The sequence below is a fragment of the Talpa occidentalis genome, unplaced genomic scaffold (genome assembly GCF_014898055.3).
Source record: "Talpa occidentalis isolate TD23 unplaced genomic scaffold, MPIMG_talOcc4v2.1 talOcc4.2, whole genome shotgun sequence".
Taxonomy (NCBI): Eukaryota; Metazoa; Chordata; class Mammalia; order Eulipotyphla; family Talpidae; genus Talpa; species Talpa occidentalis.
Window position 1 is genome coordinate 148,218,629 of NW_023602073.1, and position 13,718 is coordinate 148,232,346.

At 38.0% G+C, this 13,718-nt stretch overlaps 1 protein-coding gene across 4 annotated transcripts in view; it reads right to left on the minus strand.

The window, feature by feature from the left end:
- Positions 1-13,718, minus strand: part of PLEKHG1 (pleckstrin homology and RhoGEF domain containing G1) — a 197,203-nt gene that overhangs the window by 35,195 nt on the left and 148,290 nt on the right. For all 4 annotated transcript variants that reach the window (XM_054697956.1, XM_054697957.1, XM_054697958.1 and 1 more), the window contains one exon: positions 890-959. In XM_054697956.1, the coding sequence (XP_054553931.1) occupies positions 890-959 (70 nt within the window). The remainder of the gene's footprint in view (positions 1-889; positions 960-13,718) is intronic.

Genomic DNA, 13,718 nt, shown 5'->3' on the forward strand with positions numbered 1-13,718 from the left:
CAGGCTGGGAGCTCACGTCACCTTCACCTTGGACTCCAGCACTCTAAACGAGGTGCTAATTCTCAGCTGATCCCAAAGCACCATCCTGAACTTGGCTTAAACCTTTCTTTGCACATCTGAGAACACAACTGCAGAAATTCCATGAAGTTCTGGCGTAAGACAATTTGCCTGAGGTTTTCCAAACAAAAGCTATGGAATATTTAAGAGAAACTTTAGGATGCTGTATGTAGAAAGTCATGGGAAGGACTGCCTGGTATGTTCCAGAACTCGACCTCCTATCCAGGTACAGAGTATGGACGGTCATTTAACCTTTGCAGATCAAATCCTTTCTTTCTATTTCTCTAACTCATCAATACTGCTTAGGAAGAATCGGAGAATGAGAGTACATTTTTAGGTGCTCTCTTCACCCCACCACCTCCAAATGGTAATTACACGGCTTAGCGACTGTTACATATATTGTATATAAAGCATTTATATTCTATCGGATTCCTATCGCTTCTCGGCCTTTTGGCTAAGATCAAGAGTATATTCTATTGGATTCTTGTAACTGGTCTAGTGGCATTTTACAAATATTCATTTTTCTAACATTCTTCTATTTTGGATTCTACTTTCTCCAGGTTTTAAGTTCTGCTCAGGTAACCTGGGTAATATTCAGTTACTACACGAAATCTAGCACCACCATTATGCTGGCTTTCCCAGCTCCTGGGGACAGTAACTGTATACGATTTTTGCATGCTGGTGAAAAACAAACAAACAAAAAAACAGAGTAAGACAGATCAGTGGTTCACTTCATCTAACACAGAACACGGCAGTCATTTTAACTTTAAAATGCAAACCATTTGTCCTCTGTGTCTGTCTTGCTTGGCCTGGAGAAATGAACTCTGCTCACCTTGGACACGAAACATTCTGCTATGGCCACAGGATCATTTTCACAGTTTTCCAAATCTTGCAGAAGTTCACTAATAAAAAAAAAAAAATAGCCAGAAAGCATTAGATTGTAGCCTTATGGTTGAGGACATTTTAGTTAACTTAGAAGTTTAAACATTTAGGTGGCATTTATCAGGAATCCTATTTATAGTTGCATAACTGAGGATCCATTGTCATCACCAAGGTCTAGATAAGGAACTTCCCCAAGGACTCCCTGGAGCAGAGATTTAAACGGAGGCGGACTTGTAACTCTTCTACCCAGAAACAAACCCTGCCTGACATTTAAGTCTTCTAGAGGCTTATAACTGCTCACATTCTCACACTCATTCACTCACTAAACAATTGTGTAGGTTCCATGTACCATCCAAGCCAATGGGAATAAATGCATCGGTGAATAAAATGGAAAATGACCCCTGGTATCCAGAAGCTTGGAGGCCATTGGAAGTCAGTCATTCAATGAAAAATTACATAATAATTGTAAAATTATAAATGGAAATAGAGCTCTGATGGAAAGATATGCTGAGGAGGAATTATACCTTCAGGCATAGTTCTATATTATATTTAATGGCTTACTATTGTAAAAAACTGTATATCTCATGTGGATATACTATAACTAATCTGTCACTGATAGATAAAATTCTAAACATGGAATTGTGGGTCAAAATCCACCACCATAGGGCCTCCCCAGTGGCACAGCAGGTTGAGCGCAGCACTGTAAAGTTGTCTGCAGCCTCTGCAGCTGGGTTCGATTCCCAGCCAGCCAGGGAGATACCCACATGGTGCAGCAGACCTCTCCTGTCTCCCCGCTGCTCTCCTCAGCAGTATATTTCGGTCCATCTGCCTGTTGTGTTCCCCATCTGTCTCTGGTGAATCCTCTCACCCTCCGGCACCTCTGGCCTGTACCCCAGTTCTTGTATAAATAAATAAATCTTTAAAAAAAATCCACCACCACAATCTGTTGTGCTTCCTTTCTGCTTTGTTCTTACACCTCCCCCAGTTTTTTTGGCTCCAGCTATTCCTTTTCTAAACATACTTATACTGTATTTCATTATGTTTCAATTTCAGATGTCCCAAACTTTCCCTTTTCCTATTTTCTCAACAAGTTCTATTATGAAATTTGATTGGAAGTCAGACTACATTTTTAAGAATATGTTAATATAATTTTCAGCTGAGCCTCAGAGTGTGTCATAATTACATTTCCTTTTTTTGTACAATCATGTTTTGTCTGGAATTAACATTGCCTCCTTTTTTGCTTTGTTTTCAGAGCAAACACCCCTAAATTATCCTCAAACATCGTGTCAAAGGTACGACTCTCTTCAACACCAATCTGATGATGCTCTTCACCTTGACTTGTGGGGGATGACTTTTGTTTCTTAGACACCATTTCAGATGCATTCTGTCCTTTGGGAGGTAACAACCACCTATTTAGAGGTAATAAGGGTAATAGGTAACAACTCAGAATCTTCCTACTTCAAAATGTTAAACCCTTCACATTGATAATATCAGTGGGTAAATAATTCTTGGTTGGAAATCATTTTCTCTGTCTTGAGGGAACTATCCTTTGCCTTATGTCAATTCTATCTAGTTGCTATTGAAAGGTCTGATGTCATATTATTATTTTGGACTTTCCTTCCCTGCTCCTTGCTTTCTGCACAGCTCCCCTTTCTCTGATTGAACACTGTGGCTCCTGTTGTTCATGCAAGACACTCCTCAATCATGTGGGATTTGTACTTTCCTGTTTGAAGGTGAGACACAACAATGTTCACCATAAACTCTGTGCACGCTCGTGGAATGTTCCTTGACCCAAAGCAGCAATTCTCAAACTTTTCCTGGGGGAGGGGTCAATTTGGTTTACACTCTTAAAAATTCTTTATCTGGGTTATATCTATCAATACTTATTCTATAAGAAATGAAAATCAAATACTTTAAGAATTTTTCAATTAACTTAATAATGCATTCAGTATATTAATATAAATTGCTTCTGGTGGAAAATTTTATAAAACAAAAATCACTGAGAAGCATTGTTTTTGATTTTTTGTCAAATCTCTAATGTCCACCTTAACAAAGCACCAATGAATTCTCATACCTGTTTGTTTATTCTATCTGTTATAATTTGTTACTCTGGCTGAATCACATAGAAAACAAAATTCAGTCTCACATAGATGTGCCAAATAGACCAGCCTCTTCAGATCAGGGTGGATAGCCTTCTTTGAGATCACAATGACACTCCACTGACAAACCCAATATGAAGCCACCAATGCTCCACACCTGTTACTGTAAAACTCATTAGTCTAGGTCCGGTCTGGTGGGCTTAAGTCTCAGTGCTATCTCTGCTTTGGCCTGAGTTTGATCCCCAGCCAGGGAGCTAACCCACATGGTGCAGCAGACCTCTCTTCTCTCCTGCTGCTCCCCTTTGTAGTGTGTTTCTGTAAATTCACCTGTTCTGCTGCCCATTCTGTCTCTTGTGAGTCCTCTTACCTCCTGTACCTCTGGCCCATACCCTAGTTCTTCTATGCATAAATAAATAAATCTTCAAAAAAACCCAAAAGCCCATCAGTCTATCTCATACACTTTGACAGGATCTTTTACAGTGAATAGTTTCGGGATAGTCCCAATTTCAAACATTTTTTTCTAATATTCCAATAAAAATCACTTTGTAATATTAATTTTAATTAGGAAAGCTGTCTAACATTTGCATTAATCTTTTTGATAGAAAGATGAGCATGATTGAATTAAAGGCAGTTGAAATCTGATCACTGGGACCTTAACACTGGATGAAGAGGAAAAAGTCAAAGAAAAAAAAAAAAAACAGCTAAGAAGCAACATTTCTGGGTCAGCAGTTTCCATTATTGGAGGATGGAGTGCTCCTAATATAGGTTTTGTGTCCAGATCTTTCAACATAAACATTCTTTCTGAGCAGAGAAGAATTCTGAGCAGAATCCATTGTGTTACTTCTCAAAGCTTAAGAGAAATGGTCCTCGGCAACATTTAACTCCTTGTGTGCTAAATGCTATCCCCAACAGTGGACGTACTGGCAGGCGGAAGTGTCTGGAGGGAGCCACCCAGCTCTGGGGATGGCTTACTGGTACATGGATGACTAGCATTCATTGCTCAAGAACCACAGAACTGGGATCTTTGATTCCCAGACCCTAATTTTAAGGTGAGGAAACCACGGCTCATAAAAGGGAGGCAGCTTACTTTAGGTAACACAGTCAATAATTAAAGGTCAGAGCTGAGGTTAGTATCAGGGCTCGTGGAGCACCCATCTTGCAGTCTACTCTAAATATGTCTGTTGAAAGATTTATTCCAGATTGAATCATGAAACCATTAACTCAAAACATTATATGCTCTACGGTGTTAGCTGCAGTGTTAGTTACAATAGCTATGGCATGGAAACAACCCAACTTCCCAGTGACAGAGGACTGGATCAAGAAGCTGTGGCCTGTCCACACTATGGAAGACTACTCAGTCACAGGAAAGATGAAATGTTGCCATGTACACACCTAAATGGAAGGTGTGGGAGGGAATTATATGCAGGAAAGCAAGTCAGAATGACAAAAACAAATATTATTTACATAGTGGATGATTCAACAAAGCAAAATACTTACAAAAACTAGCAGACTAATAAATAAATGAGGTTTTTGAGATTAAGAGGGAGGGAGAAAGGGTGAAAGGGCTATAAGAGATGGTGAGGACATGAAATTTTTTTTTTAAAAAGACAGGAAAAATATCTTTATCAGAAAAAAATAAAAGGTAAACAATATCTACTTCCCATTAAGGGTCCTAGATGCATTTACCCACTGTGTTACGTGACTATGAGGATCCAAGAAAAAAAAAAGTCTTGTGTATCAGGCATTATTATAGTTACTGAGGTTATGGGGTAAAGAACACGGACTAAATATAGGTATCCTTGGTGCTTATATTCCAATCGTGTTAATCTCTGAACAAACAAACACAACATCCTACAAAAGACAACAGTGTTGGTAAGGATGAGAGGAGCTGGAATCCTGTGCACTGTTGGTGGGAATGGAAAATGGTGCAGCTGCTATGGAAAGGTGTATGGAAGGTCTTCAGAAAATGAAAAATAGAACCACCACACGTTCCAACAATCTAACTTCTGGGTATTTATCCAGAAGAACTGAAATCAGGATCTTCAAGAGATATTGGCACTCCCATGTTCAATGCAGCACTATTTGCAATTACCAAGATATGGAAACAACCTAAATAACCATGAGTGGATAAAGAAAATGTGGCATGTGCATACAACAAAACATTACTGAGTTTTGAAAAGGAAGGAAATTCTGCAACATGCAACCACATGAATGAAACTTGAGCAGGTTATGCTAAGTACAATTAGTCAGTTACAGAAAAATAAATCCTATGTGATTCTACTTATAGGAGGTATCAACATAGTCAAACTCACAGAATAAGAGAGTAGAATGGTGGTTACCAGGGGCTAGGGGGAGGGGAAATGGAGGTGTGCTAGTCAACGGGGTAAAGTTTCAAGCCAACAAGTTCTAAAGATTCCCATTCCTGAGCAGCACTGTTCCTAACAGTGACGTATTGTAAAGAGGGTAGTTCTCATTGTAAGTGTTCTTAGATAATGAAATAAAATTTTAAAAACCTATTTTGCTAAAAGAAAAGAAACTAAATGAAATTACAATAGAAAAGCACATACCATGGTGTATTAATGCTTATAAAGGAATGGTGATGTGAAAAATAAAAAAAGAATTGGTTCTACTGAAAATCAAAGCAAAAATAACATAATATGACTTTGTAACTTGTGATATGAAATAAATTACAAAGGCAAAGTCATAGCGAATGAGGCTGGGTGAGGGCAGGAAAGTGTTGGAGTAGTCAAGGAAGGCTCTCTAAGGAGGTGATATTTGAGAGCAGGGAAGAGGAAGTCATTAAAGGACTCAGTTGTGTGTCCAGGACAAAATGAACTTAGTGTGTTCTTATGTGACGTACAGAAAGGAAGCACTTGTGGCTGGAGTGTAGTGAATAATGGGGTGTGGGAGACACAGGAAGACACTAACCATTCAATAGTAGGTCATGTCCGATAGCAGCACAGATGGGGTCATGGCAAGTGGTTTATCAGGCGCTTAAGCCACTTCCTAAAGACCAGAAAGAGGACTGTCCTTCTAGAATTATGACCTCTTGGGGTGGGGACCAAATAATTTCAGTGCATCAGCATAACACACAATGTGCACCCACAATTCTGGAGCACACTGGCCAGAAGGGGTAATTCACGGACTGTGTTTTCTACTCAAAGCTAAAATTAGATTATCCTACCTTCAGGATTTGGGTATTTTCCCTTTTCCCTGAGTAATTGTTCCAGATATTTCCTCCTTTTTGAGTATGACTATGAGAAAGAACACAATTAAAATTTCTTGGTTGAGCTCAAGTCCCTTGTTTGGGGGTGACTACAGAAAAAACTCTTTTCCTTTACAGACCATTTTTACATGTACAGTTTTCTCTGACCACTGATGTGACCTTGAAAGCAGAAACCACTGATTCTGCTGCCTCATATTGCTGAAAATCAGGAACGGGGCCTCTCCGCTTCCTGTCTGCAACAGACTCCAAGCACCACTTCCTGTCACCACCCACCTAATGAGGTCAGCTGACGTTTTAACTTGTTGCTTCCACAGAAGTACATTTGCTTGTGGGAAAAGAAAATGGGTGAGGTTAACAGGACCAAGTGTTCTATTAACTTCACCAATATATTAGCACTGGCTGGAAAAGTCTTTAAAAATTGTGTGAATAAAAATTTTTCTACCATCATGTGTTAAAGACAATTTTGGTGAAAATGAAATGCTCTTTAAGAGGAGATAACTAGCCCCTCCTGTCACTGCCTAGCTGTTTTATATATCACATGATTCACTTTCTAAATAACAATTCAAAAAGAGAAAAAAGCATGGCTCAAATAATTTTTCTGCTTAAGACATATGGTACTTTCTCTGTGAAGCTTTTATTAGTCCCCTCAGACAAAATTAACTACACAAAACTTGGAGCTCTCAAAGCAATACCGTCCATTCCTTAATTATATGACTTATTACCTCGGGTGCGCAGTGGTGTCATTCATCTTTATATTACTGGACTTAGCCCAGTGTTTTAACACAGCAGTGACTCAACATGGTATATGGAATAAAGAGAAAGTGTTATAGGAAAAATGAAAAGTTTTGCTCTCACCTTTTGAGAAAGAGAGCTTAGATTCATTTGCTAAGAATTAACTTAAAAATAGATATTCAGTATGGAGGAATGGTCTCTATATCCTTACTCTTCAAACTTAAAGAAACATTCACATTTCAGTTCAGACAACTCCTTTCTATTTAAAAGGCAGATGCTGTATCAAACAGTTGGCACATCTTTGGTTACCAGAAAAAAAAGTTTTTAGATTTTAGGGGTAAGTTAAAATGGGGAGAGTGGTTTCTTTTGACTGACCTAATTTTCTGATCATTGGAGGATTTATTCCAGACACCAAACCAGAGACTTAAATATCTAGGGATTATGAAAGAAAGAGAGAGTTGGCTAAAAAAAAAAGCAAACAAAAATAAAGTCTTGATTGTAATTTATGACATTGTATATTGGGAGATTTTGTGATATAACAATTTAAACCTAAACATATACCAAAACTGAAACCTCATCATATATCAGGACAGCACAAGAAAAGAAGTTATAAATGACTGTCATTTATGAACATGTATGAAAAAATTCTTTAAAAATACAAACACATCAAACTCATCAGTACATAAATATATAAAACATCATGACCAGAAACCATACTGGTTTATTCCAGTAATGTATGTATGATTCAAGTCAGAATGCCTATTAATATAATTTACTACTCTGTGAATAAGAGAAGAATCATAGGCTAATTTTCTTTATAAGAAAATTAATTTATAAGAAAATTTTATAAGAAAATTTCTTTATAAGAAAAGACAGGTCAAACATTCAATAAAATTCAATATTCACTCATAATAAAATCTTAGCAAAATAGGAGCAAGTGTTTACTTAAATTCCATAGAAAACATTGTACTCTAAGGTTAAATAGTTAAAACATTCTTCCTAAGGTAAGAAATCAAATAAAGACACCAACATCTACTCAACACTGAATGGGAACATTACCCAAAGCAATAAGACATAAAAAAAAAAAAAATAAGAGGTAGAACAACTCAAAGGGAGACAAAAAAATCTTCCTTGCTTTCAGATACCATTGTCTACATAGCAAATCTGAAAGGATCTGTAAACCAATACCAGAACTGAAGGACAATTTAGAAAGACAGTCAGATATGTGTCAACATATCCAAATACATATTTGATACCCATAAATAAAAAGCATTCTTAGATGACAATTATAGCTCACTAAAAAACAGAAAAAATATTCTAGTCAAAATAACATCAGAGGAAATAATTTTTTTTAAAGTTACACATATAAAATGATGGTGAAATTCTTGTAAGACTTTATTGTAAATCTTATAAGACTTTAAAAAAAAGCTTGATTAAAGCGATATATGCTTACAGATGGGATGATTCAGAATTGTAAAGGTGTCAATTCTGCCAAAATTCACCTATAAATTAAGTGCAATTTCAATAAAAATCCCAAAGGACTTATTCACAAAACCTGACAAACTAATAAAAACGCAGAGTTAAGGACGTCAAAGCCAGCAAGAAGAACAATGATGGATTAAATAAGAAGGCAATGTAGTTTAGGGCAGGGATGGATAAAGAGACTGATGAGACAGAAAACTGAGCTTCAAGATAGAACCACACATAGAGAAGGAAGAATGTGAAAATGTAAATTAGCTTAGAAAGAATGTGGAAATGCAAATTAGCTTTTCAATCAAGTATGACAGGAACAATGGTGAGGATTATAAAAATAAGAATTTGGATTTCCTATCATATACCGTATACTTCCATCCATTTTAATACAAATAAGGACAAATGTGAAAAGCAACATTTTAAGGCATTTAGGAAAAAAGTATATTACCAGAGGGCAGGAGATCATTTTTTTAACACAACCAAAATTCACAGAGTATAAAAAGCACATTTATGTACTGTCGTCAAACATATATTAGACAACTTCTTTTCAAAGAAAGCAAAATAAAACTGAAAGGCAAGTCTCCTTCCAGGAGATGTCTATCATACACACAATACACAAATACCTTGATAGAATCTACCAAGAACTCCTATACCACAGCAAGAAAAAGAAATACCCTTGGGCCTCCCCAGTGGAACAGTGGTTGAGCGCTGGGTTGCGAAGCTGCCCGCAGCCTCCGCAGCGCTGGTTCGATCCCTGGCTGCCGGGTGAGGGTCCCACATGGCGCGCAGACCTCTCCTGCCGCCCGCTGCTCCCCTCAGCAGTGTACTTCGATCCTTCTGCCTGCTCTGCTCCCCGCTCTGGCTCTGGTGAATTCTCTCACCCTCCCGCACTTCTGACTGTACCCAGCACTTGTATAAATAAATAAATAAATCTTTAAAAAAAAATAAGAAATACCCTGATTAAAAAATGGGCAGTGAGTATGAGGCAGAAATCCACAGGAGAAATCTAAGTGATAAACCACAAGAGAGCTGCCCAGTCTTACTGCACCATCATTCCACAAAACAGTAATAACCTCAATGGAATATTATATCACAGTTAAAACAAGTGACATAGAACTACGCATCTCAAAACAGTGTTGAGTGAAAAATTTATAAAAGGCTGACACAATTTGCGCCATGACCATGTTACCTATTTTAAATACGTCCACATATATGATAATGTCAACAAAGATCTTGGATAGTAGTTAGAGTTTTTGTGGTAGAGTGGGCCAGATTATACTGACATACTATGCACATCTCTTCCAAGTTCCAGCTTGAAATCTGCTGTTGAGGAAGTGTTTATGCCATTAAAATTGGCAAACATTATAAATTCCAATTTCCTCTCCATTTTTCTCACCTTTGGACAACTGGTTTACCAGCATATGTTTCTCTACAGGGTGGAATTCAATTTGAGGGGATAGAGAAGTTACATGTACTCTTCCAATTACATGTAATCTCCTTATGCTTCAGGGAATTTCTAAAGCAAATATGGCACAAGGAAAGGCTTTGACAGAGTGGGGGTGGTTTATGGACATTTATCATATTACTTTATGCTTTTCTGTATTTTAGAAATATTTCCTGAAAAAAGAATCCAGTCAGCTGAATTTTTCAGTTCAGTATAAACCATTTCCTTTCTGCCCTCTTTAATTTTAGAGATTTAAATCTTGGTTAGTTGGTCAAAGTAATATTATTATGTTGAAAACCTGGACCTTAACTAATAATAGAAACTTTAAAGATTTTATTTCAAGCACCAACCATACATCTGCCAGATAGTCATATCTTTGAAATCAATTGATATAGGGTAGATAACAAAGGATTCATAAGAGGCATTATCATAAAAAGTCACATCAGTACTCTCATTTAACCAAATACATTGTAACAAAGAAATGTGGAAGCTCTAAATTTAGGCTCCCATTTTAAGAGAAAGGAAATAATGAATAGGGACAAAACAGTACAGACAATTCAACTGTAAAAATTAAACAAGAAAATATTTTTTAAAATAATGATGATGATACTAATAATATTAATAAAATTAGAAAATACCAATACCAAGAGAGATTTGATAAATCACGTATTCACATTAGGCTAAATTTAATTTCACATCTTTGTCCTTGAGCAGAGGACTTCCTCTACTCTCCAATTGATTTCTTGTCAATAAGAAGTATATACAATGTGCATCCTGTGTCCCCAGGAGAGCTGGTAAGAGAATTAAGTAAGATGATGCTTGTGCATATAAATGTGATTACAAAAGGGACAGGCACGAACACGGTTGTGTGGAGTTGTGTCACTGCCGATGTCTGACGTGTCATCTTTAGGGTGCTCATTTACTTCGACTCAGGTTTGTCTTAGACATGTCTGACTTCCTTGTTCAACAAAAAGAGCAGAGAGCTTATGCAAGAACGTAAAGCTCTTCTCAGCCTACTCACTTTTGCAGACTGTACAGCCGAGATCCCTTCTTATTGAGTCAAAGGGCTTCCAGCCTTATCTTTCTTTAAATTAGGAGAAACATGAAGCTGTAAAGTCCAGGGAGCAAACCCCCCCTGTGGAGTATGCCCCAGGATCACAGGAACACAGGAGGGAGTGTGGCTGATGGCTGGGGCTGGAGTCAGAGAAGCCAGGATGAGGCATATAAAGAGATACAGCACATAAAACTCTATGGCTTCTGGCACGAAGCAAACACTAGATAAACAGTCATTACCATCAACTTACAGCCAAACCACCAGAAGGCTTAGGTCAAGGGCTTCCCATCATTTGGCCTCCCCATTTCTAGAATTCCAGTGCCATTAGTGGGAAAACACTAAAAGGGGAAGCTACTAAAAAGTTCAGAGGATTTTACCATCAGCAACTACCAAAAGGCGGTCTGCTTTAACACATCAATAGTGAACAGGTAGACTCTACTAACAAGCATATGGATTCTCCAGTCCTGGTTCAGTTTTCTATGCCCTGTCTCTATTGTCTTTCTGTGTTTGTTTCCTGTAGAGAATATTTCTTAACCTTGGCCACACATTACAAATATCTAAGGACCTTTTGAAAAATTCTGATGTCCTGCCCCACCACAGGCCAAATGACTAGAATTTGTGGGGCTATTTTTTTAAAAAAGAGCTTTCCAGGTGGACTGAAAAAAATTAAGAGAAGAATTCTACTTTCTGCTGGAAATGTCTCCTCGCTGACAACACTGCACAGCCTCTTCAGAGACTGGTGGCAAACACAATGGTTGCTATTTGCAGGCAAGAAGCAAAAAAAAAAACAACTACAAAAAACCAAAAAATAATCTGGAAAGGTTCAGCAAGATCACCCCTGTGGTGCTTAGATGTTGCTGGAAGAAACAGCACGAGATAAGGACCTGGGTGCAGCTTCACATCCATAGGGTGTTGTATAGAATAAGAAACCTTTGGAACTCTTCTGCACTGTTGGTGGGAGTGCAAACTGGTCCAACCACTATGGAGAGCTGTGTGGAGATTTCTGGACCTACTAAACATAGAGCTTCCATAGGATCCAGCAATTCCACTCCTAGGTATTTACCCAAAGGACACAGAAACATCAATTCCAAAGAGCACCTGCACCCCTATGTTTATAGCAGCACTGTTTACAATAGCTAAGCTTTGGAAACAACCCAAATGCCCAAAAATAGATGACTGGATCAAGAAGATGTGGTACATATATACCATGGAATATTACTCAGCATTCAAAAAAGATAAACACATGCAATTTGCAGCAACATGGATGGCGCTGGAAGGGATCATGCTCAGCGAAATAAGCCAAAATGAAAAAGAAAAATACCGGATGGTCTCACTCATAGCAGGAATCTAGAAAACCTAAATAAGGGACCAAGAAAATGAATATAAGAAAGTGAAAATCAAAATCAACAAAAAACTATGAACCAGAGACACTTTTTTGGGGGTGGGGGGCGGGAGGGGAAGGATTGGGGTCAGAATGGGGCGTTTGCAATTGTATGGGGGAATATAAAAATAAAATTTATTATTAAAAAAAAAAAAAAGAATAAGAAACCTTTGTCCTTACTTCTTCCCATATGCAAACAGCTCTGACTGTTGACTTTGTAAAATTAAGGGACTGCTTTGGTGTTGTGAATCATGCTTCTCCTTTGTCAATTAACCAAGAATGCTAGAAACCCACCTCCTTTAGTTAACTGAAAATGTTAGAAATTAACTGGGAAGCAAGGCTTTTCTTTGTAAAGGAACAATTATGTATTCTTTCTGTGCACGTGATTTACCTATAAAATTAAGACCAAACCCCTGAGCGTGGACCAGTCACTCAGAGAAACCTGACAAGTCTCCTGGGTCAAGGTCTGTCATTTGGCACTGAACACCTTCTTCAACAAACGTGTCTGGTATTAATCTTAAATTCACTTCACTGCAGTGGTTATTTCAACTGACAGCCTGGTTGAGAACCACTATCTTGGAACATCCCAACTGGTGTTCACAAAGTCTACAGAGTTAAACGACAGAGACCTTGCAGCACTGACATTTCTTACATGCCAGGCTTTCAAAATTAAAGCATGTGCTGATGCAATTCAGCAAACATGCCTCCCAGTGGTCAGGCTCCTGCTAGGTGTTAGGGATTCAAAGGTGACGAGTGAGATGTGGATCCTGTTTCTGCGGAGCTCACCTATACCATTTTCAGCAAGCAAAGAGGGGCAGGATTTATAATTTGCATTATAGTTGAGTACCCCATTGATAGGGCATTGTAGAATTTTATATAGGGATTTTACTGTAGCAAAATGACCGATCATTGGATATTATTTTGGTGCTGACACTGTGCTGGCAGTGAGCTAGGAACTTTGTGCATCAGCTCACTGAGATTCACAATAACCTTGACACAATAACCTTGAAGTCGATGTCCCTATTGTTTCCATTCATTCAGTCCACAAAAAAGTCTGAATGCATGTTAGAATAGTAACAAAACAGACAGATCTTCCCCATGAGGTGTGTGAATAGGTATGAGGAGGAAGGAAACCACAAACATTATCCCAAAGTCAATCATATCGTCTGTTAGAAATTGCAAAATGCCAAGTTTCACTGAGCAAGGAGGATCTGAGAGCAGATTTAAAGTAAGGAGTGGTTATTCCACATCATTTAAGGACTAACCCTACAATATATATACGGCTCAACTGTGATATGAGCCCAGAAATCTGTGCTGTTAACGGTGATATTAGGAAAACAACCTGTTCTTTCACCTGCCCATTACCTTGT